Source organism: Fusarium coffeatum (genome assembly GCF_003316985.1).
Source record: "Fusarium coffeatum strain FIESC_28 chromosome Unknown BRIP53273_contig_20, whole genome shotgun sequence".
In the NCBI taxonomy this organism is placed as follows: domain Eukaryota; kingdom Fungi; phylum Ascomycota; class Sordariomycetes; order Hypocreales; family Nectriaceae; genus Fusarium; species Fusarium coffeatum.
Window position 1 is genome coordinate 112,361 of NW_022157818.1, and position 23,077 is coordinate 135,437.

Consider the following 23,077-nt stretch of genomic DNA (forward strand, 5'->3'; position numbering starts at 1 on the left):
TCATCGGGGACCACGTCCTCGACTACGGGATCGGCTTCGCTCGCCATAGCTATCGATACTCCCGCGACGTCTCGCATCGTTCTCGCCGTGCCGGCCAGCCGGTTTTCGTCTTGGTCCCGGGGATCGTGAGCGCGATCTGGATGAGTAAGAGTTGTTGGACCGGCTGCGATACCGGCCGCCCCCAGTACGAGAAGGAGGCCCGACAGACGATCGGGAAGGTGAACGGGATCCCGGGCGGTACACATCGGATCTTGGACCATACCGACTTCCCGGTGACTTGCGACGGCGGCCTCCTCCGCCACTCATGCCGTTATTTGCTCCCACGCCCGCACCAGGTGGACCCCCACGTCCTCCTGAAAAGGGAACTCTAGGGTCAATGTTGGCTCCACGGCGAGCTGTTGGAGGTGCAGGAGAGAGCTTGCGCCGAGGCAGTACTATAGAAACATTGATAGCTGAGCCGTCCACCTGCGCCTCATGCATATGGGCAATCGCGGCTTCGGCATCGTCTTCGTAGTTGTAAAGTATGTATGCTGTACCACGGTTGGTTCCAACTGTATACACTGGTTAGATGCTATTCCAACAGCAAGATTTCGGTTACCTTACAAGTTCTATTCATCGGCAGATCGAGGTCCTTAACTCGCCCAAACTGCCCGAAAATCTCGTAGAGATGCTGCTCATTAATGTTTTTGGACAGTCTCTCAACAACAATCTAATCCCAACAATTTAGCTCCTAGAACAAGAGACTGTGAAATCTAGGCGTACCTTGGTGCTTCTGGGAGGCGGAGAACCACTTCTGCCCCTATCGCTGCGCTCACGACCTCGGCTGCGGCTGCGGCTTGGGCTTCTGGATCGACTGTGGCTTGGGCTTGGGCTTCGGCTCCTGTAGCGACCGTTCCGACGCTGAGGCGATAGAGAGCGGGCGGGTGAACGTGAATCGTGCGGGTTTCGGCGCTGGGGTGAACGGGAAACCTGAGAGCGCGGAGTAGGCGAGCGCGTGCGCGACCTATAACGGCCCCGTGATGGCGATCGTGATGGCATTAGGAGATCGATCGTAGATGGCCTCAGCTTCAAATGTTTTTTATCGCGTGTTGAAGTTGCAAGAATAGACTTGTAACGCGGCAGGCGTTCGTTGTCAGGCAGGTTGTTCAACGGCTGGACTTCTTTGACAGGTGATCACGTGAGTGCCTTAGTAACGCGTCATATCCAAATCCCAACTTCAACAACACCAAGGTACCTGGTTACTACATTAATCATCTTGATGTGCGAGATGAAAACCACCTCTTTGACTGAGTTTGCAGTATCTACAAGCAAGGCAAGGATAGAAAGCACGCATCAAGAGAAGGTGATGCAAGTCAGAATTACTCCTTGTTCCATACGGATTCTATCAACCGGCAAGCTTCTCATCAACATCTGGGCTGATGAACGATACCCTGCAATGCTGCTGCATTGTCGATTATGGTGGAACTGAGCTGGTTAATCGCCGGAGCTGTTTTGCGCATAACATGACCTCCATTCTTCCAAAGTAAGCGTTCATATAACCTTGTAAGCTTCATCGATACCCTAGAACCGAGAAACGCCCCCAATACATGCTTGGTATCGTACCGACCACAAACACGGGACCATGTCCATCCAGTTGTGATTTTATGACCTATGTTTCCTCCAAAAACCCGGTTGGCTTGACACACCGAAGAACCCATCAGTGTCTAGAATTAATTCGCATCTTTTGAGTTTGGCTGCATGTTTTCCGTAGTCGTGGTGACATGCTTCCTCGTTTGTTCAGTCGTGGACTGTTCCTGCGAGTCACCTGTCAACATGTTTGTTAGCAACGAATCCTAATACTACGATGGCTTGACTCACGCTCCCAGAGACGCGTGTGACGCATCGAGGTAGATCCGATCTGTTCAGGTTCGGTGACGTTTGTCCCCTGATTTGCCTGGTGCTCGTACTGGCTTTCAGCGTTGCCGTCTTCGACTGTTTGAAGCAATCGCTTAGCACGGCGACGTTCGTCAATACCTCGAACGACGAATACAGATGTGATGATAACGAAGAACAAAACAATCGCCCCTACCATGAGACCGATGTCGACACTACTCATGGGTCGTGAGCTAGGGGTTTGAGTCTCCGGCTGAGATGAGGTTACTGGGTTTGCGGCAGCCATGGTGCACCTAATCCAAGGGCCAAGGCCGTTGTTGGGATCGATGGGTGGACGATGAAGTTCTTGAAATGGCCAAGGTAAAGCAAGCGAAGTGTCTGAAGGGTAGCAAGGCCTTGTATGAACCAAGAAAGATTGTGCTGCCAACGTCAAGGAAATGTAGCAAAGCTGTGCATAACATGTAAACAGTAAGATGCAACAATAGAAAACGAAGTGTATTGTCAATACTCTGGGTAAACAACGAATGTCAAGGTGCTGTTTGATTTAAGCACATGCTGCCAGGTGCTGCCAGCTGGCAAACACCACGACTCTAACTACTAACCTAGCTCATAGCTTAACATCGGAATATTAAAACAATGTTTATTCAGCTTTTAATTGTACTCAAGTAGTTGTATCTGAACGAAGCCAGGTCCTGTGTATGCTATTAATGTCAGTCAAGGTAAGCTGCTACGGTAATATAGCGTACCACACACACAGGGAGATGATACATTATAAGCTCGGATCCTTCTTTGAAACCTCTCAATGCATGGGTAGGTATTAACATATCTCTTGCAGCGGTCCTCTTCCTTAACAGGTCGAGCAAGGTCTATCGAAATCTTCGCCAAGGCTGGCCTATTGCAGACGACAGCTATACAGCGTTTGCCTGCAATATGTGTTTGGTAGTATTACGGACTCGTGCCCGCCGTGATTTGCTCACTCCCAAGAGCAGTTGGCTGATGCCCCTTCCCCCTTGTCCAAAAGGTTCCAGCCAACAACGACAAGGGTTACTTTGCACAATAATGCCACATGCTTTGACGTTTACAGAGTCTCAAACTAGATGGGTCTTCAAAATAGCCATAGACCCTAGTCTTGAGCTGAGAGAAGGAGTCGATATTGTTACACCCTCTGGTTATATACAATGTTCACATCATTCCTTATAAACTCCAAAAAAGAACACCGTCTTAGTCTTGTTGACGCCAAATCACTGCACCTTGCATGTACAAACTAGTTTCGCTTCTGTGAGGCGTTTAGAGTCTCGCTGGTAGTCTTGGCAGCGTCCCGAAGCCGGGACTCGAGATTGGCTTCACCGAGCATAGCTCGGCCATGGGCCTTGAAGTCTTCGAAGACAGGAATGAGAGCCTCGGAGCGAAGGTCACATCCATAGTAGAATAGGACATTACCGTTCCTATTGAAGGTTCCATCAGCCTTCTCGAAGAACCAAGTCAGGTTCTCGTCCTCTTCGCTGACAGTCCAGACTAAGCTAGGGTGGTCCTTCTTGATGGAAGCAAAAACGTTCTCAGCGATGTTGCTCAACCATCCTGACTTAGTAATGTTCAAGGTAGCAAGGGTGGCAATAGGCCGTTCCTCGCTGGCCGGCAGGACAACAGCCAAGCACTGCATTCCATCGTCGTAGTAGGCATCAAAGCTGTTGTCCTTGAGCTGGTCAACAAATCGATCGACGGTAGCCTCAGCATCCATTCCTTGGCGGTCGCGGACCAAAGTCTGCTTGAACTTTGCCAGGTCCTCAATCTCGTTAAGGGAGGAAATCTTCTGGACTTTGTCACCTCGACGGATGAGAGTACCAGCGCCGGAGTCGGTGAACAGCTCCTTTTGAAGATCACTGGGGTGGATAATGGCAACGGATGAGCTGCGAGGCAAGGTGTCCAACAGGTCCTTGATCTCGCGGATCTTGAGCCTAGTTCCATATCGGCACCAGGGCTGACTCATCAAGTAGTCGAACTCGGCATCAAGGTTGATAACAGATATCTTCTCGCCATCACCGTCGTACAATCCACCCTTCTCAGACAGATACACGACCTTCAGAGGCTCAAGAGCACGGGCAAGCTCAGCGGCAGCGACGTCAGCGTTGACATTGAGAAGGCGTCCATCCTCAGATTCGGCCATAGAAGTAAGGACGGGGATGTATCCGGCCTCAATGGAGTGCTCAATAGCTTCCTTGTTGACTTTGGTGATCTTTCCAACGTACTGCCACTTATCCTTGTCGAGGTAATCGGCGATAAAGGCGCCGCTAATGGACCGGGCTGAGACTCCAAGCTGATCGAGGCGGTCGATGAGCTTCAGGTTCTCTTCAAGAAAAAGCTTGCGAGCAACACCAAGGGTCTTGGCATCGGTGACCCGGATACCTTCTTCGAATTGAGGCTCAATGCCAGCCGCCTCCAGAAGGTTGTTGAGTTGCGGGCCTGCACCATGTACAATAATAGGGTAGAGGCCCAACTCGAAGAGAATTTTGAGAGTCAGGGTCAATTCTTGTAGGTATTCGGTAAGAATGGCGCCGCCGACCTTGATGACGGCAAACTTCTGCGACTCAACCGAGGTGAAGAGCTTCAGGTACTGCTCACCCTCCCGCTTGCTGCCAATGCTGTTGATCGTCTGCGCAACAATCTCCCGAACCCTGTCACGATCAGGCGATGAGGCCAGAGCTCGTGTGGTCGAAAAGGCTCGGCTGGCGCTGGCGTTGATGAATCGGAGCGTGGTCGGAGCAGTTTTGACACTGGCACGAGCTGCGAAGCGGGGAGCGGCTCGTCGAGCGCCAGCGCGAAAGACCCCAGAAGTAGCGGACAGCATCTTGCTCGAAGGATGGAGATTGTAGGCGGACAATTGGGCGAGGGAAGGGGAGGGTTGAACAGAGAGAGGGAGGGAGAGAAAAAAAAGGCGAAGAAGTGGTGGAGGGCCGATGACTCGTTTTCGGAGAAGTGGCAGGCACGCAGCGGGAAGATAAGAAAGATCCTGGGGTTGATGGAGGGGCAACAGGGCACTACCGCTGCTAGCCTTCGCCTTGAGAACTTACAGTACCGAAGCTAGGTACCTACGTCCATACTCCCATCCATACCAGGTACTACGATGCATTGGAATAGGTACAATTGATGACTTTCTTTACAAACTGATTTTTTGTTAGCTATTGAAAGGGTCCCTGGACCAGTAACTTTACCGATCAAAACAACCGATGGCTCTTCAGCTTTGCTTCGCGATAAAAATATAGGTCTAGTAGTTATGAGCTGCTGGATAAGGTACGCACATAATAGGTACTGTAAGGATCGCGAAGACCGCCGACACCGCTCGCATATGCTGGGGTCGCTGCACTGTAGGGATTGATCGTCATGATAGAATTTTCATCAGCATGATGAGAAGTCAACAGGCCAGTATCCATGCCACTGGGCCATTCCGTAGCCTCGTTATGCCAACACAACAGGATCACTCAAGCACTTTGAGTTCTCGTACAAGCACATTCCATTCTGGAACTGTAGGATAGTCTTTGCACGTTGCTGCGCAGATCTCAACTGTCTCTGTCAGGCTCCCCGAGGCACAGATCGGAAGCGTTACGGCAACAGATGGAGATGAGGCATTATCAATCAGTATGTGTTATCAATCTACGGATACACAGGTGGGTAACAGAGTAATTGTCCTCCGAGGATTAGGCTGCCAAAATAGAGCAACCTAGCAGTAGGACTGAACTGGCATAAAATAGCCAAACTATTTCGTCTGTTATGCTTTTAGCGGTCATCTCTTCTGACACCCTGAGGCTATCTTTCTGTACATGGTATCCATACCGCTACCGAACAAAGCCCACTCCGAGATGACGCCAGTCGATGACCCATTGCTACGGTGCCTCGAATCAAGAGGCTCTCCGACGCTTCTTATCCCTTCTTCCCTGCACTGCAGAGTGCCCGTTGCCATGTATACAGGGCACGGAACAATGCCTTGAGTCCTAGCTTAGTTCGTCTCATGTCGGTTATCAGCGTCTTAATCAACATAGGTATAGGTATCACAGTATTTGACCCATAAGTTTGACTGTCATGGAAGTTATCGTGATGTGATTGAAGTTATGCTGGTAAAAAAAACTATCAAGAGGCATTCCATCCGAGGTAGAGGCAAACTGCCGACTCAAATCTCGCCCAAAGCCGATTCCCTACTAAAAATTCCAAGAACCGGCAGGACTATCCTCTTGTCCATACTGATGACGCAGTCAGGGAAAAGCTGAAGTCGCCGGTCAGAATCCGCGGAAAGGTATATATCTCAATTAATCGGGGAACGCCTAATCTCATACATCCAGCCCGGACTGGCGTTGCAGGAGTGATGCTGAAACTGCGTCAGCAGACAGCCCCGAGAGCAAAGTCGCCAGCGTAACATGACCGGACCCAACGTGAACAAACTCCACCGTGCTCAAATCATATTCCATTGCAATAATGGCCAGTTGCCCAAAAAAAGTTCCATAACCCATGGTCGTAGCTTGCGATTATTCGAAGTCGTCATGTCCCAGCGTGTGCATCGTGAGGAACAAGTACCCAAAGCTTTTTTGTTGAGCCTTTAGCGGGTAGCCACAACTGAGCAGAGTTAGCCGTAGGACCATGATTTATAGGGCGCAAGAATATCTTACCAGAAGGGACAATAATGATGACCAGTAGAATGATAATACCGATAATCAGACACATGCGCATCTTCATGTCCTTCCACCACATCTGCTTTCGGACCCTGTTGGCTCCTCGGCGGAAACCTTGCGCTGAAACAGCCAAGTTGTCGGTCTTATCCTGAAGAGCATCGAGTCGCTCACCACGTTGGGATACCTTGTTGATATTGTCACGCATCACACCCACGGTGTCGTCGATTTGCTAGCGATAGTATTAGCACATGTCTAAATGAAGCGTGATTTTCTGTGGCGCAAGAGTCTGGATGATTTCTGGCATCATCAACTAAATGACGCTTGGCGTATGGTGCCAAAAGCTGACAGAGTGAAAAATAATAAGCAGCGCTCGACCCGTTTGCCAACAAACTGACAAAGCGACACAGCAGCTTGAATCCAGCAAGAATTAGGAACTTTTGGGTCGGGAATTGATGGCTTGTCACCTGAGGGTAACCATATCGCATGCCGTTCGTACTTTCCGAGAGGAGACGTCATCCGTCATCAATAGCCTTTCTCGACAAGTGTCGCGATCCAAAACCACCCAAAAACAGCAGCGCATCAATGAAAATAATTAAAACAACTTACAGCTTGCAGCGCCTGCGTTCTAGCATTGCCGCCAGCACCCTGTTGGGCTCCAGCCTGGCCGCTGGGGATATAGGGGTCGTAGGGGGCTTCCTGCTCAGGCATTTTGGTTGTGTTTGGAGGAGCTGTCGAAGCGCTAGAAAATAGCAATGGGGTATCGATCGAAAAAGCGCGAAAAATAGACGATGGACGAAGAGGAGTTCAAGATCAAAATCGTCGTCGTGCGTGTCGTGTCGTGTTATTGGGATATTGGATGCGAAAGAAGGAGGTTGGCGTAGCGAGAGGTTGGAAGAGGGAAGTTGATTGTGAGACGTTGCGCTGGTTCAGGCGAAGCGAGTAGTGAGTTGAATGACCAGGTTGCATGCCCGGAGCGAGCTGGAGGGTAAAGAAAGGGACTGGACTGGGAGGCAAGGGCGGAGCTTGTCGGGGCTGGTTTGGGGCGCTGCTGGGTGACGAGGCCCCCGAGGGGACCGGGCTTCTAGAGGCCCAGTGCTGAGCCTGAATTGGCTCCATTGGTGACGGGAGGTACCTCTACTTTGTGTGAGGGGTTGAGGACTCTAGGTAAGCAATGAATCTTTGCTCCATGGCTTGAAAGTTAGTATGGATACGAATAATAATTTTTTTCTTGAGGGTTACTGATATTCTATTTTTGGCGTCTGTGAAACCTCAGCGTCTGATCTACTTTGTGGTGGATGTTCTGGGGGTTTCCGATTAGTCTAAGTTGTTTCCACTACATATCTCGGATAGTGCAGTTCATCAACTGCCAAGCTCATGGAAAGGCGTGGAGTATCCGAGATAGTAAGCGGATATACTGGATAGTACCTCTCCAGGCAGTCACTGTACAATAATTGAGTAGCAGTACCCGGCAAAGCTGGCGAGGAAATGTGTGATGGATGCTCTCATGTGATGCTGTACTGTATTGTGCAGACCAGGGTGTCTACTTTTAGCCAGCGGCAGAATTGATCGTATTCGCATCCACATCCATTGACCTCCTCAGCCACAGCCAATGTCAGAGTCAGAAAAACCACAGCAACGCAGCCACAATGATGCGGGCCATCGAACAGGAGGCTTAACTTAAAATGGAGACAGATTATCACCAAACATTAAACTTGTCCTGAAACAATTTAATGCGTTTAAATACATGAATAGGACGATTTGCATTGGGAGTCAGTCAGCGAGGTCATGGTTTTCTGGTGCGAGACGAACCTGAAGCACCTAGGGCTTCACTTGACATCGTTTCATTCGTGCTGTGTGGCTCGCTCGCCGACGTAAAACAGCCGATGCAGTTTCTCCCCAGAAATGATATGCATACATTAGTAGTTACAACAAACCCCGGTGAGTTTGAGGCAGGTAGTTGTGGTACATAGGTTCGCCTACCTGCACTTTGTACCCAGCTGTCCTGCAAACTTGCTACCTAACAGCAGCAGGGACAAACTGATGATGCCTTGATAGGTAATGGTTCAAGTCTGTTAGAAAGAGTCTTCTTCCTTCTCAGCTAGACTCTTATCTATCGATGTCGTCTTTGTCGTTGGCATGTTGTTAAGCCAAGGCTTTGGGCAAAGAGGCTGTCGTAGGTTCAACGCAGAGAGCATCAAAGTATTCAAGACTACCTTTATTATATCAACACGAATGCTTTTCTTCCAGTGCAGCGACAAAACCACACAGCGGATTGAAATATAAGGTGGGAGGATGAGGTGTATGCTGACACTTAGTCCCCTTACATTGTGAATCAGTTCTGTGTTTATCCTTGTCAACAGACGGTCGAGATGCTGTTTCTCTGTAGACTTTTTGCGTCAGTGCAACACCGTAGCTATCAATAAGCCACAAGGGAAAGAAAGCCATTAGACCCCTTTGTGGTAAGTGAGTGCTTCCCAGACATCAATAGAAAGCCACAACTGGCATCCTTGAAGGAACAGTTCTTTGTTCTCAATCCCGGATGTGCGGGTATTTCCGAACCCTGCTGAGGCTTTTGACCAGGACATATCAATTGCGTACTGTTTGGTCATGTCATTGCTGTTCTTTATAATCGTGCGCACTGTGAAGTCGAAGGACAAATTTGAGGTTGGACGTGGTGATGCTGGATAGGTACCGAAGAGTGGTGAGATCCATACTGGCTCCTTCATGGCAGTCGATTCCAGTGCTCGCCAACCATCGCGCCATGCCCGTATTTCATCCTATCACACTCATGTTTGCTGCAGTAGAAAGAAATTCTCAGTAATTGACAAGTCGAACAATCCTCACCTGGGTGACCTCTTCGGCTTCGAAGCGCCTTGTTAGCAGGGCAAACATTTGATGTGTTTAGGTGCTGGTATGTCATTGAATCGATCTCTGAATGGTGGGGACCGTATTACGGTGGCAAGGAAGAATAGGACATCGGAGCATTTTTACTCGTGAAAGGTGGGAATCCCGGCAAGCTTTATATATTCGACCTATACATTAAGTTGGTGGAGGCCACAATACCGGATACCAGTAACGTTACTGCATTGGTTTGATTAAAACTCCAGAGTATAAGCTCAATCGTAGGGCTGTTGTGATAGCTGAAAAAGACGGTCATTGTGTTGTCATCATGACGGGTCGGCGTACAGAAAGACGAGCCAGTGGTGGAAAACATGGACCATTTAAAAATGACAGAAAAATCAGGGAACGATGAGGGAGTCGATTTCGATCCGATTTACAAGGATGGTGAGCCAATCACTTGACTCGGATAGTACTCCGAGCCTGGTGGTTCAATCCAACATGCCTGGCCATGCAGATTGATGAGCTTGAAGTAACTTGAACAAGTTAACTGTACGGATAACGGAGGTTGTTTCGAAGATCGGTACGATAGGTACCCTTGAGCTTGGCTACTACCTTCACGTGAATACATGAGAAACCAACGACAGGCACGGCACTGGACAGCTAACCAATGCAGTCAATATACAACCCAGGAAGAGAGCAAACATCTATCTCGTCATTCTCCCATCATCAAGACCCTTGATATCTGCTCTACGATAACCGACCCCCTGTCGTCATCAGACCCCAAAGCTCCAAGCAATGTCAAAAAGATATCGGCAACTGCTTCCTGTTCCTCAATCCGAAAGTTCCTCCAGTTCTCAACCCTCTGGGTCCTCTACAACCCCGCGATCATCTAGCGACGAGCCCCTCAAGCGACAGCGAATCAGTACACAATTAGCATGTAATTCGTGTCGCAAGAGAAAGATTCGCGTCAGTCATTCCACTTTCCCACCTATAAACTTACCACCGTTAACTCGAGTCGTATGGATAGTGCGATGGGAAAAAGCCTGTGTGCGAGGCCTGTCGTCGGCGAGGCGAAAAGGAACCATGCATCTACACCGAGACCAAGAGCCCGACTCAGACGAGCAAGGAAACCGAGCAGATTCTGGAATTGTTCGAGATCATGAAGACGGGGCCTGAAGCACAAGCCATTGATATTTTACGAGTTTTGCGAAGCCACACCAACCTCGACACGGCTCTATCTATAATCCAACCTCGAATAGCACAGCATATTCATGCTCATGCACGTGGTCGTGCTCCCGAACATACGCGATATTTGGGCCTCGAGTCTGAGCTCATGGCGAGGCATTCTCTTGCTTTCCCGCCAATTCAGCCCCTCGAATCGAGCATTTTAAAGTCAGTTGGTTGTCAAGGGCAGATCTTAGAAGTCATTGTTTGGTTATAGAGCTGCTTCCTATGGAATCAAAGCTGACGACGATTAGGAAAATCTTCAACGCGGGTCAGAAAGCAGCCGCAGATAGCGAAAACGACGACACCCCAATGGCAAACGAGGAACCCAATCCATTCCCAGCGCATAATCCCACACAGTCTGAAGCCCACGATTTGAGTCTCTGCGACGAGCGACTCAAGAAACTCAACATTGAATTTTGGACTTCTGTGCCCATTCCCTCCGACTTAGCTGCAAAGATCATCTCATTATATCTGGAGACGGATCACCCTCTTCTAGGTTCTTTTGATCCAGATCTGTTCTTGGCTGACCTGGTTGACTGCCGGAACAACTATTGCAGCGAGATACTAGTCAGTGCAGTCATGTACTGGGGTTGCGTAAGTGACCAGCTCTATATTTAATGCTCGACTGATGCTAATATGATACAAGCAAATGTATAGTGGTGTCGATTCCATAGCGCAGAAGTACATAACGCAGTTCTGTGAAGAATCCGAAAAGAGGTGGTCGTTAGAAAAACTGACAGATTCGCTATTAACACTTGCAGCAACACAGCTACTAGGTCTGGGGTACCTAGGCAATGGGAAGGATCATTATGTTTTGACGTATGTGTCCGAAGTAAACTCCATGGGCACTCGCCTAGGTCTTTTCGGTGTCGAGCCCAGTGTTGCCGTTGAAAGGGCAAGGAAGGTCGGCCCAGAAATGCAAAGTGCAACGTCTTACGCAGCTTGGGGTACTTTCAACTGGATAGTGTAAGTTGATACCTACAGCAGAATCCAAGGGGAATTGAATGTGCTGACAAGCATAGACTCATGGCTCTGTTCTACCAACAACCCGGACTCTCATACCCCGAACATCCCCCCGCGGTGCCAATACCGGGGCATACATGGCACCACTCACCCGAAGGCAGTCCAGAGTCTACTCGTCAAACTTTACAACAAACATATATGGGAGACACATTTCCAGTCCTCTGTCGATTCTGGCGTATCATGCATGAGGTGACCCTCAAGTACTACCGTGACCAGCCATATCCACGCGAGGGTCTCAGCAGCCACATCACACTCGCCTTTGCCGAATACAAGTATCGTGAGCTAATAGCCTGGGCAGAAACCCTGCCCCCATCTATGGTTCGATCCGAGCAGAGCCCGCATCATGTTTTAGTCTTTCAGTACGTTTCATCCATCGCCGCATTCATGACGGAAGCTTTTGCATGGGGACTGACTTGCCGATAGTATCTGGCTTCAAGTAGGCATCCTCAATATCTTACGACCTTTTACCGTTCGAGCGAGGGATTCTCATAAACCATTAAGACTGAGGACATTTCCTTGCAGACGAAGCTCACCAGACGCTGCTTACAAGGCATCTGTGAATCAGTTGAAGCGCCTCGTAGTGGTCTATCGAGAAAACTACTCATGCTCCTCTTATACAATGCTGTGGCATACCGCTCTGATTCATGTTGCGAACGCTATCCTCGGAGGCACAAGAGATCCTTCTTGGCGCTTCTACTTATTCTTTTGCGTCCAAACATATGGGGAGCTACGGCGGTCATTCCGGTTTGCGGAGACTAGTGGCCGAAGTATTCTTTCTATGACCCTGCAGCAAGGCGATATATCAGCAGAAGAGGCGCGAAAGTTGATGGAGCAGTTTGAAGAAAACCGGTTGAGTAAGCCTTCAGATGATATAAGAGCTACATTTATGGCTGATCTGAATCTTGCCATGACCGATCCTGAAGGAGCGAGCGTTGAGAGCTTGTCCGACAAGTTCGAGGATATTGCTTTGTTCCAAGAATTTACAAATGGAGGAAATTCGAGTGAGGATGAACCCATGGAGTCGGATGACAATGCATGGGATACGTTGTGAGACGTATTTGTTGATAGGCAAATAGGGTGTTCAAGTACAGCACCTAGCAAGGACGAGACTTATCGTGACAGTGGGTCGGTAAAATACAAGCAGACAGAGATGGGAACGGTCCGTAGTTGACTTGAGTGCTGGGATATTGAACGTTCTCCATATCAACGTGGGCTGCAAGCGGTTGGTTACCTGTTCGTCTGATATATTTGACAGGTGGATCAAAGGCCCGTACGGCCTGTCTTCTGGGCTCAGGTCAAGAGATATGGAATAATATGAAGAATGCAGTCTACCTGCTCGTACTATATTCGGCGAACAGTTAGCTGGAGATCCATTGATTGATATAAAGGTCAATGTTGAATACTGTACGAGCTACGGATACCAACAAGGCAATCGAGAATTGCAAAGTCACATGGAATCAACCAAGACGTCATTGATGGCTATGAGTATGAGCTCAGGATAAAATGGCTTGGCACGTGTAAGGATTTCGCCGAGGGACTGGGTACTGGGACCTCTTGGCAACGATTGGATACGACATCGAGACAGAATATCAATGATGGGTGCGCTTATGTGCATACAGTATCCGTATGTCTTTTAATTATGTATTGCCTGTGTCAACCATTGAAAACACAGTACTGACAAACCTCAAATAGCCCTTGGTTGCCGAGTTACCGAGACTATCTTTTGCTTGCAACAAGATGGACATGGCATGCCGTTCAGGTACGAATTAAGCTTATCCTGTCTGAGTTTGGCACTTTTTAGTATTTATACGCTAAAGTTGAACCAACCACCTTGACGAAGACGTTCCAGGTTCTTTGTCTCCCATTCCATGTTGCTCGTATTAGGAAATCCCCACACTGGAAGGTCCCGCATGTCTATCCATGTCCCCAGGAATTGAGGGGAAGCATCCACAATGCATCGCATCACGATTTGTATCCGTACATAATTACTGTATTTCCATATCCGAGTTGATCAGTACTAAAGTGTCTAAGATTTGTATGCATCCATTCAACAGTGACAAGACATCCATGCCGCAGTCAATCAGTGACACTGCTGTATTGTAATATCCAGTCTCAACGGACGTACCGGAAACCCAAAAGGGTTCGTACTGGGGACTTTGTGCATGGCTGCGGCTTACACGGGAAACCCAACTTAGCTCGGGTACCCCAGCACTGTACTGTATGTACATGCCTGTAATGGATGTATGTAAGCTGATATCCATGGATCTCACTCAATATGGATGGTTGCTACACGAACGAGCCATTTACTTGTCATGTAATTGCCTCCTGTGGTACTGTTTAGGTATGTAGTGCCACAGTCTCACTCAGTCTTTTTCAAACGTCTTCGTCTTCGTCCTGGTCTTGATCTTGATCTTCATCCACGAATCCATTGATTAGCCAACATTGTCTTGCCTCTTCTTACAGCCCGACCTCCAACCTTTTATTTAAAGTTCCGTCCATTAGAGAGAGTAAGCACCTACACTCTACCAAGGTAGACCACTAATAGTACAGAATATACCTAAACTTGCTTTAGCTCTTAGCTCTTCGTGCCTCCATTAATCTGACCCCTCAACCCCTGCTTCCTTCCGTTCTTGGATACCATACCTACCTGCCTCTTTACCATCCATTTTAACCTCCGCTCACGCCTGCCTCTCCACTTCTCATCGTCATCTCTCGTCTTGTCTTTTCTTGGCTTCTCTCTTGTGTTCACTGTCAATAATCGTTTCCTCATGAAGCTCGGCGCGCATCATTGTCGCCGTCTCTGAGCTTTTGGTTGCTCACGCTTCATCGTCGACATGCATTTCACCTCAAGGTCGCATGGGTCAAGGCCCAGTGCAGGCAGCGTCATAGCTGCTCTGCTATTGGCGCTCAACCCATTCGCCTTGGCCTACAAACTGGATCCTAATTCGACCAGTGAGTTACACCATGAAATAAGCCCTGGGATGCTTCCCGACGGCACTTGTTCTCGTACTAATGTGGATATAGCTTCGGTTAAGTCAATCTCCAAATCAATCGCCAAGGATATGGTTGCGATGTATCATGGTCATGAGCCCGGTGGTACGCCGGGTTTGCTACCGGAACCTTATTACTGTAAGAAGCATTCGCATTCTCTTACTACTTCCTCCAGCATTCTAACTTGATGTCAAGGGTGGTACGCTGGAGCCTTTATGGGAACACTGGTTGACTATTGGGCATATACTGGCGATGACCAGTATGTCAACCTCACCAAGCAGGCACTCCTGTTCCAAGTCGGCGACAACGATGATTACATGCCTATCAACCAGACAAGAACCGAAGGAAACGATGACCAAGGCTTCTGGGCACTTACCGTTATGTCTGCTGCCGAATATAATTTTCCTCATCCCGAACCAAATCAGCCACAATGGCTCGGACTTGCTCAAGCTGTTTTCAATACCCAAGCTGCTCGTTGGGACACAGAACACTGTAATGGCGGACTAAGATGGCAGATTTTTGAGGTCAGTGGCTCGCATTGTGCTTTCGTTGAGACATACTCCCAGTGTGCATGAGAGCTAACACCAGTAACAGTGGAACAAGGGTTACGACTACAAGAACTCGATTTCCCAGGCTTGTTTCTTTGCTTTGGGCGCTCGTCTAGCTCTCTTCACCGGCAACAACAGTTATGCTGACTGGGCTGACAAAACCTGGGATTGGATGATAGGAACTGAGTTTATTGACCCCAAGAGCTGGTATGTCTATGATGGTGCTCACATATATAATAACTGCACCAAGATGGTACCGTATCAATTCTCCTACAATGCAGGCGGTATGATTCTTGGCGCTGCTGCCATGTACAATCATACCGAAAGCCAGGTCTGGAAAGATCGTCTGGATAATCTCCTTGAAGGTGTCAAGGTCTTTTTCACAGGCCCCCAGAGTAACATCATGACAGAAGTCGCGTGCGAGTCAGTAAAGCTCTGCAATTTGGACCAAAAGTCCTTCAAAGCATATTTAAGCCGTTGGCTGGCCGTTACCACTCAATGGGCACCCCATACTCACGAGTTTATTATGCCCCTTCTGCGTACATCAGCCATTGCAGCCACGGATGTATGCACAGGAGGCGAGAACGGACGAATGTGTAGTCTTTACTGGACCAAGAACACATTCGAAGGTGAGGTGACCGTGGGTCAACAAATGGCAGCATTAGAAGTCACTCTTGCTTGCATGATCCAGGATCGACCTGCTCCGTTAACGAAAAATACCGGAGGAACAAGCAAAGCCAACCCTGGTGGTGGTTCAGCTGATATCGGACGAACGATCCCAGATCTAGACTATGATCCCCTTCCTGCAGGCGATAAGGCTGGAGCTGCTATTCTTACCGTATTGGTGGTCACCGGCCTGCTCGTTCTCATGACCTGGATCCTCTTGGACGAAACATCAGACAGTGGCCCAATCGATCAATTCCGGAATTTTGGGTCATCAACTACTGCCGCAGTTACGGCTCTGGCTGCAGGCGGAGGCGCAGGGGCAATATTGGGACACCAGAAGACAAGGAACATTGATGAGAAGAATGGCGCAGTATTCCACAGTAATGACAGTTCACAACAGAGCGACGGAAGGCAACCTTTTAACAACATGCCAATGTATGGAGGTGCCCCTTACAGCCAAACTCGTGGGCACCGTCGAGTGTCTAGCATGCCATTGGGTTGGCCACAGCATACTACACGGGGAAATGCTGCATACGATTCAGACGGAATATATCCTGTCTCTGCCTCACAACGGCAGTCTCGGAACGACTGGGCGGCTGCAAGCCCCGATGAATCCAATAGCGGGCCAAGAAGCTCGATCAGCGGCAGAGGGAGTTACATACAAAATGACGTTCCAACGAGCGACACAACTCCTGGTACCGATGAGCTCCGCGCATTGAAAGACAGAAATGGCAACAAGGACATCCACACCTTCCCAGACGTTGAACCTGTACAGGGAAACGGGCGAGGGACCATTGGGGTAGGACAGTAACTACCCCTTGTTTAAATTAACTTCATGTAACAAGAGTGACTTTGGGTTTATGGTTTTCCTAGGATATATTCAATTAGGCATACAGTGGACGTTTTGTGCGTTTGAAAGGCGTTTTGGCGGTAACGGCGTTTATTGGATGACAACCCACGGACTGGCTTTAAGGGTCGTATACGTAGTCCATGAATTGGAATGAGGAACCTTGTGGAATAGCTTTTTAGCTACAGCAGCCGAGCAGACGCCACGCAGGCTCGCAATATGAAGCAATATGAAGCACGATCATTCGTCCTATATCTACTAATGGAGGTATTCTCTTAACTGTGGCTGATACCTTACAGAAATGATGCAAGCTTGAGCTTGGCACAAAGATGAATGTGGTCATATCTATAGAAGTGCCATCGCCAAAACAGCCCCTGCTCCTTTATCACGATCTTACGTTTGACCTCATCCACCTCTTTATTTTAATTAGACTAGCGGTAAGTCTCGTGGACAACTTCCTTCTCTCTTCCTAAAAAGTGATCAAGGGTGCTTAGAGGAATTCGCCATGTTTCTGTCGCCTCTTTCGTTGCCAACTTGGCCATATCTCGCATACAAAGTTGACCAGCAATGAAGGGATTGGCAGGTTTCTGTTTCTCAACATCTTCATCTGAAAGGTATTCGGCTGTGAGCTCCCTGCCTGTTGCTTGGGACAGGGAGTGCAGAATGGTCTCTGGATCAAGCCAGTCGTCAGCATACGTAATCTCCTTTTCGTGGAACCGCTTCGGATCCAGAAAAGCTTCGCCGTCGACCCTCCCAATAGTGACAGTATCAGTCAGGGGCAGAATGGTCGCAGGAGTGAGAGCAGTCGCCCAAACTCCTTCATCAACGAGACGAGGATACATCTTGACAAACGGCTCGACAAAGTTGGCCATGAAGAAACCAGGACGCAAGATCGTCCAGTATTCGAAGCCCGCGTTACGGGTCTTCTCCTCAATGGCGTTCTTATTTCGCATGACTGTATCCACAAAACTCCCTGTCTCTAACAACGTCAAGTTGTTTGGATTATCTGCGCCGAAACCACTTGAGTAGATGGCATGCTTAACGCCAGCTGCTCTGGCAGCGTTGAAGATGTTGGTAGCCCATCGCTTTTCCGCAGTGAGGTCTGTGAAATCCGGCATGAGGACCAGAAAGAGAGCTGTACAGCATTGCATGGCTTCCTCGAGTGCATCCTGGTTGTCATAGTCTCCGGGAATAAGTTTCACCCCAATTGAGTCGAGTTCTTTGGCTTTGGCTGAAGTATGGTCGCGGGCAAGGGCTCGTACGGGCACGTCTTTAGATCGAAGATAACGGGTGACGGCACCTCCCTGGCAACCTGTCGCTCCACTGACAAATACGGTAGGGGTGCACATCTTGAGGGGGCTTGGGAGAAGTATGGATATAGAGTATTCCACGGATATGGTTATTTGATAGTGTTCGTGAAGGGAAACTTAATACCTAAACATTGCAAAGGTTTCAACGCAGATTAAATAGACGATCCATCAAGACTTGGAGATATGTTTACTCCTCACATCGGATACTCAACTCGCCGGAGATCCGCTATTCTCTACCGTTTCACCTCCGACCCCGGGCCTCTCGCACCGGGCGGAGTTCCGCCAGGTCCCACATTTCCGGCACAAGTTAGCGGTTAGATTCATCTTCTTCCTCTTACTTCTGTCATCTTATCGCCGTCTTCCCTTTTCAAAGCTTTGTTCTCCCGCAAGATCAAATATATAAGTGGCATTCATTTGCGGAAGCACTTTTGCCATTATGTCACTCACCGCTCGAGAACGCCGAAATCCGCCATCTCGGCGGAAATCCTGCGCTGCCTGTACAAAGGCCAAGCGTCGCTGCGACTTCGCTATGCCAGCATGCCTCCGGTGCTCGCAAAGACAGCTTCACTGCCAGTACCCTGCTCGAGCGATCAGAGGGCAGGAAGTAGTTCAGTCGGAAGCACTGGAGGCTATATCGCCTGGCCTTCTTACTGCCGAAGATTCTTCCCCGGAGAGTCCTTCACATGATGCACCCCTAATTGAAGATTTCAATGCAGTCATCTCAGGTCTTGATGCCTGTTCAGGTGACTTGGGAGCATTGGAGTTTCCATTAGAAGATGCCACTCTGAAATTTGTTGACCAGCCGTGGGCGTTAACTGCACCTTCGACAAAGGATTTTGCGCATGTTCCAAGACATATTCTTGATCGTCTACAATGGGCAGTTGATGAAATAAAACGAGCCCCTGAGAAGATGGTCCTAGAAAACCAGACTCCATGGAGTCATCCTTCACTCTACAAAGATGGGATGCCTCGATCAATGCAGGGTAAAAGCTTAAGCTCTCTCAAAACCCAGCTCGTCTTACTAATAACAGTTCAGACGCCCATTCTTCTTGCGCTCTATACATGGCCAAGAACCACGTTAACTCTCCCATCATATTTCGTAGTATGGAGTCTCGCGTCAACGACCTCCTTGCAGCGCCAGCTCCAGTGACACCATTGGAGTGTCTGGCACATACACAAGCTCTTATTCTTTACCAGATTATTCGTCTATACGATGGTGATATTTGGGCTCGTGTATCGGCAGAACGTATCATTCCAGCCATAGAAGCTTCAGCGATATCACTTTTCTCGTTTGCGCAGTTCGACATAGATACAGCAGCCATATCGCTCCCTGTATATCCGATAGCGCCCACGAAGACATTCTGGCAAGACTGGATTTTGCAAGAGTCACTCCGCCGCACACTTCTGTTCTCTTTCTATTTTGTACAAACATATCGTATCATGGCCGGCTGCAAGATACTGCAATGTGATGGCAGACTCGGTTTATGCCACTCTTGGACGTTGTCTGCACATTTGTGGAATGCGATGACGCCGCTGAGTTTTGCCGAGGCTTGGAGGGATAAGAACCATTATGTAGTGACGAATGCTATCTTCTCGGAGGTACTTGACCAGGCGCAAGCTGAGGATATCGATATTTTTGGGAGGATAATGATTTCGAGTCTTCTGGGGAGGGATGAGGCGGAGGGATGGTTTGCTAGTAGAGGAGGAAAGTTGTAGTCACCAAAAGCTACAACAGCTGTGCTACTTTGAGTTGAATTCTACCGTACAAGTAGGAATCTAGTGAACTTACTTGATCAGCTGAGTAAACCCTGACGAGAATCCGATTCTTCTCAACTCATCAACTATCAGAAGTGAATACAAATAGACCGGGCGATGTCAACATTGAACTTGGCCTATTTTACCAACAGGATCTTCCAAGCAACAGCGGGTTTAGCTCAGTTGGGAGAGCGTCAGACTGAAGACAAACTTCGGGAATCCGATATCTGAAGGTCGTGTGTTCGATCCACACAAACCGCAAAGTCTTTTCTTTTGCTCAGCTTAGCTCTGAATGTCCCACTTATTGATGAGTGGGGACGTTTCATTTTTAGTGTTGCAATTCCAATGGAGTTTCAAGACTGATACTTTCCGTCAGTAAGAAACCAATAATGAATGAATGGATGGTTCGAGCCACTTAGGTTAGTAGGCACTTAGAGGTATAGATACATACCTCATAGTACCGCAAGTTCGATGACATGTATCTTTACAAATAACTTTCTGACACTGTCAAGTGATCTGACTGCAGAGCTTTCAAATTATGAATGTTTCTTGAGACGTTTGGTTCCTCTCTTTATCCCTTGCAAAACCAAGACAACGGATCCCTTGATGAACAATTGAAAAAGATCGCGCCATTCATAGCTCACTTCCTTTAAAAGTGGATACTCTCTTGGGAGCTAGTAGAAGTTTACACTGGTCTCATTCGCGGCACTGAACTTTACTGGATGGCACTACTGTACCGTCCCTACTCAAGGGTCTACCCATGTCTTACGTCCCCTTAAATAGAATACCTTACTCAATGTAATCCATAGCGGCGACTTCGCAGTTGTGAGAACACTTTATGTTCTTCAACAGCATTTTGAAATTTTATCATTATGCCTTCCTCCAATCTAAATACTACACCTTCCCAGGTGGATCGTGATAATGCCTCGTTCCTGTCCCCCATCGCATACGACGACGACGCTTCATCCCTTCACTCCCGCAGCGACCAGGACACCGATACCGACGATGACGAACTTATTTCGCGTGCGAGAAACAGCAGAGAACTGCGCGCCCACGATCGCATCGTCTTGATGGAAGAGGAAGATATTGATCGGCTCGTGACGGACTCGCGACAAAAGAAAGAGCGAGAGCGACGTGGCTCGGGTCTTGCTGTGCCCAATTTAGGGAAGATGTTTGGTCGTCGCGGAAGCAGTTCAGGAACCCGGTCAGTCAACAGCTCAACTGAAAATCTTGTGGTCGAGAAACGGAGTACCCGACGTCAGCGAAGGCAAAAGAAGCGAGAAAAGCTCGTAGAGCATGCGGAACATGGCGAAGATGGAGAATTGATGTACGAGATGGAAGAGGGTGGCATGAAGGAGGGAAGCTCAACAGGCGAGAGCAGCGAAAGGGACGATAGTGACGAGCTTGATCGACATCATCTCAACTTGATTGCCGGAGCGAAAGACCAACGGCGTCGCAGTTGGCGCCGGTGGGTCTTCATACATACACTTATTGCGATCGGTTTCGCCATATTGCTTCTCTTGGCCTGGAAGCTTTCAAAGAATCGCAAGAGCAAATATGTCAAGGTGAACCAGACTCTGGTCAGTAACGGAACTGCCCTCTTTGCGCCGACATCTCTTATCATCAGCCTGGACGGTTTCCGCGCTGATTTTCTGCAGAGGGGCCTTACACCTATGTTGAACTCATTTGTTGCTGAAGGTGTATCGCCAAAGTGGATGCATCCATCTTTCCCATCTGTCACCTTTCCAAACCATTATACCTTGGCGACTGGCTTGTATCCCGAGAGCCACGGTATCGTTAGTAACACCTTCTGGGACCCCGAGCTCCAATCGCAGTTCTACTACACCCATCCGGCACAGAGTCTGGACCCAAAATGGTGGGGAGGAGAGCCTTTCTGGGTGACAGCAGAGAAACAAGGGATTCGAAGTGCTATCCATATGTGGCCTGGCAGTGAAGCACATGTTCTTCATACTGAACCAAGCTTGATGGACAAATTCAACGGCAAGGAGACACTGGACAACAAGGTCTTGAGAATTATGCAATTCCTCGATATGCCTGGCTTTGAAGACAAGACTTTGGACGCCAGCGACGTGCGACCTCAACTGATTGCCGCCTATGTCCCGCACGTGGATCGCGATGGTCACAAATTTGGCCCCAACACTACTGAGATTCGCCAGACTATTCAGGATGTGGACGGCATGATGGGAAAGATATTCCACGGTCTCGAAGAACGCAATTTGACAGATATTGTCAACGTGATCGTGGTTTCGGATCACGGTATGGCATCGACTGACATCTCACGTCTCATTCAACTTGAGGATCTGATTGATGCGGACAAGATTGAGCATATTGACGGCTGGCCTCTGTATGGCCTTCGCCCCAAAAACCCCGAAGACTTGCAAGGTCTTTATGACGAGCTAAAAGAGAAGTCGAAATCAAACCCGAACTTCCAGGTTTATCTCCGCGATGTAGACATGCCTGAGCGATACCACTTCTCCAAGCATCATCGCATTGCTCCTTTGTGGGTTGTTCCTGAAACAGGATGGGCTATTGTTACCAAAGATGAGTTCGATGTCGAAGAGGGAAAGAAGAAGAAACTTGTTTACCATCCTCGAGGTCTTCATGGATATGATCATGAGCATCCTTTGATGCGGGCCATTTTTATCGCTCGGGGCCCTGCGTTCCCTCATCCGGCCAACAGCCAAATCGAAGTTTTCCGTGAGTCTCAAGTACCGCTAAAAAGAAAGTATTTTATCGCTAACTATGGATGAATTAGAAAACATCGAAGTGTACAACATGCTGTGTGACTCTGTGGGCCTGACACCAGCCCCCAACAACGGAACACTGCGGCTTCCTCTGGCGCCCATTGGTATTCACAAGCCTGAAGATGCACCAGGAGAACCCGAAGATCCTCCGTCTTCTTCCAAGGAGCCGGCTCGTCCAACTATCCCAGAAAAGCCGACCCAACCCGAACGCCCGACGGTTCACCAGAAGCCTACTCAACCTGAGCGGCCCACAGTGCCAGTCACACCTTTGCAGTCTACAACGACAACGGTCTCGCTTAAGAAGCCAGCAAAGCCATCCAAGTCAGCAGCCACCTCCAAAGGAAGCGATGGCAAGGATGAAGACAGTGATAGTGACAGTGACGACGATGATGATGGCAAAGACGAAGGCATCTGGGATTGGCTCACTCACAAGGTGGAGAAGGTTTGGCATAAGATTACTGGGGATGACTAGGTATTGTAAGGGGGTGCAGTGTTATTGACTTTTGTTTTTGTGAGATTTCACGGCGTTCAAGAGGGACAACGAGTCCGGGGTTGACTCACGGGGCGTTTAATA

At 48.8% G+C, this 23,077-nt stretch overlaps 7 protein-coding genes across 7 annotated transcripts; 3 read left to right on the forward strand and 4 right to left on the reverse strand.

The window, feature by feature from the left end:
- On the reverse strand, nucleotides 1-2,158 carry FIESC28_00700 (uncharacterized protein; the record flags this gene model as incomplete). Its single annotated transcript, XM_031154851.1, has 4 exons — nucleotides 1-551; nucleotides 604-709; nucleotides 816-1,003; nucleotides 1,858-2,158. The coding sequence occupies 4 exons, from the start codon at nucleotides 2,156-2,158 to the stop codon at nucleotides 1-3; spliced, it is 1,146 nt and encodes a 381-aa protein (XP_031021105.1).
- A 978-nt stretch (nucleotides 2,159-3,136) lies between these two features.
- Nucleotides 3,137-4,717, reverse strand: FIESC28_00701 (uncharacterized protein; the record flags this gene model as incomplete). The annotated part of the gene is made up of 1 exon (XM_031154852.1): nucleotides 3,137-4,717. The coding sequence occupies one exon, from the start codon at nucleotides 4,715-4,717 to the stop codon at nucleotides 3,137-3,139; it is 1,581 nt and encodes a 526-aa protein (XP_031021106.1).
- A 1,740-nt stretch (nucleotides 4,718-6,457) lies between these two features.
- FIESC28_00702 (uncharacterized protein) lies at nucleotides 6,458-7,238 on the reverse strand (the record flags this gene model as incomplete). Its single annotated transcript, XM_031154853.1, has 3 exons — nucleotides 6,458-6,474; nucleotides 6,528-6,759; nucleotides 7,137-7,238. The coding sequence occupies 3 exons, from the start codon at nucleotides 7,236-7,238 to the stop codon at nucleotides 6,458-6,460; spliced, it is 351 nt and encodes a 116-aa protein (XP_031021107.1).
- Nucleotides 7,239-10,166: 2,928 nt separating this feature from the next.
- Nucleotides 10,167-12,672, forward strand: FIESC28_00703 (uncharacterized protein; the record flags this gene model as incomplete). The annotated part of the gene is made up of 7 exons (XM_031154854.1): nucleotides 10,167-10,337; nucleotides 10,399-10,763; nucleotides 10,850-11,192; nucleotides 11,245-11,296; nucleotides 11,360-11,564; nucleotides 11,621-11,980; nucleotides 12,144-12,672. 7 exons carry the CDS (start codon nucleotides 10,167-10,169, stop codon nucleotides 12,670-12,672), a joined length of 2,025 nt encoding a protein of 674 aa, XP_031021108.1.
- Nucleotides 12,673-14,455: 1,783 nt separating this feature from the next.
- FIESC28_00704 (uncharacterized protein) lies at nucleotides 14,456-16,637 on the forward strand (the record flags this gene model as incomplete). The annotated part of the gene is made up of 4 exons (XM_031154855.1): nucleotides 14,456-14,573; nucleotides 14,646-14,750; nucleotides 14,808-15,136; nucleotides 15,207-16,637. The coding sequence occupies 4 exons, from the start codon at nucleotides 14,456-14,458 to the stop codon at nucleotides 16,635-16,637; spliced, it is 1,983 nt and encodes a 660-aa protein (XP_031021109.1).
- A 467-nt stretch (nucleotides 16,638-17,104) lies between these two features.
- On the reverse strand, nucleotides 17,105-18,022 carry FIESC28_00705 (uncharacterized protein; the record flags this gene model as incomplete). The annotated part of the gene is made up of 1 exon (XM_031154856.1): nucleotides 17,105-18,022. The coding sequence occupies one exon, from the start codon at nucleotides 18,020-18,022 to the stop codon at nucleotides 17,105-17,107; it is 918 nt and encodes a 305-aa protein (XP_031021110.1).
- Nucleotides 18,023-20,610: 2,588 nt separating this feature from the next.
- On the forward strand, nucleotides 20,611-22,975 carry FIESC28_00706 (uncharacterized protein; the record flags this gene model as incomplete). Its single annotated transcript, XM_031154857.1, has 2 exons — nucleotides 20,611-22,456; nucleotides 22,515-22,975. 2 exons carry the CDS (start codon nucleotides 20,611-20,613, stop codon nucleotides 22,973-22,975), a joined length of 2,307 nt encoding a protein of 768 aa, XP_031021111.1.
- Nucleotides 22,976-23,077: the final 102 nt, after the last annotated feature.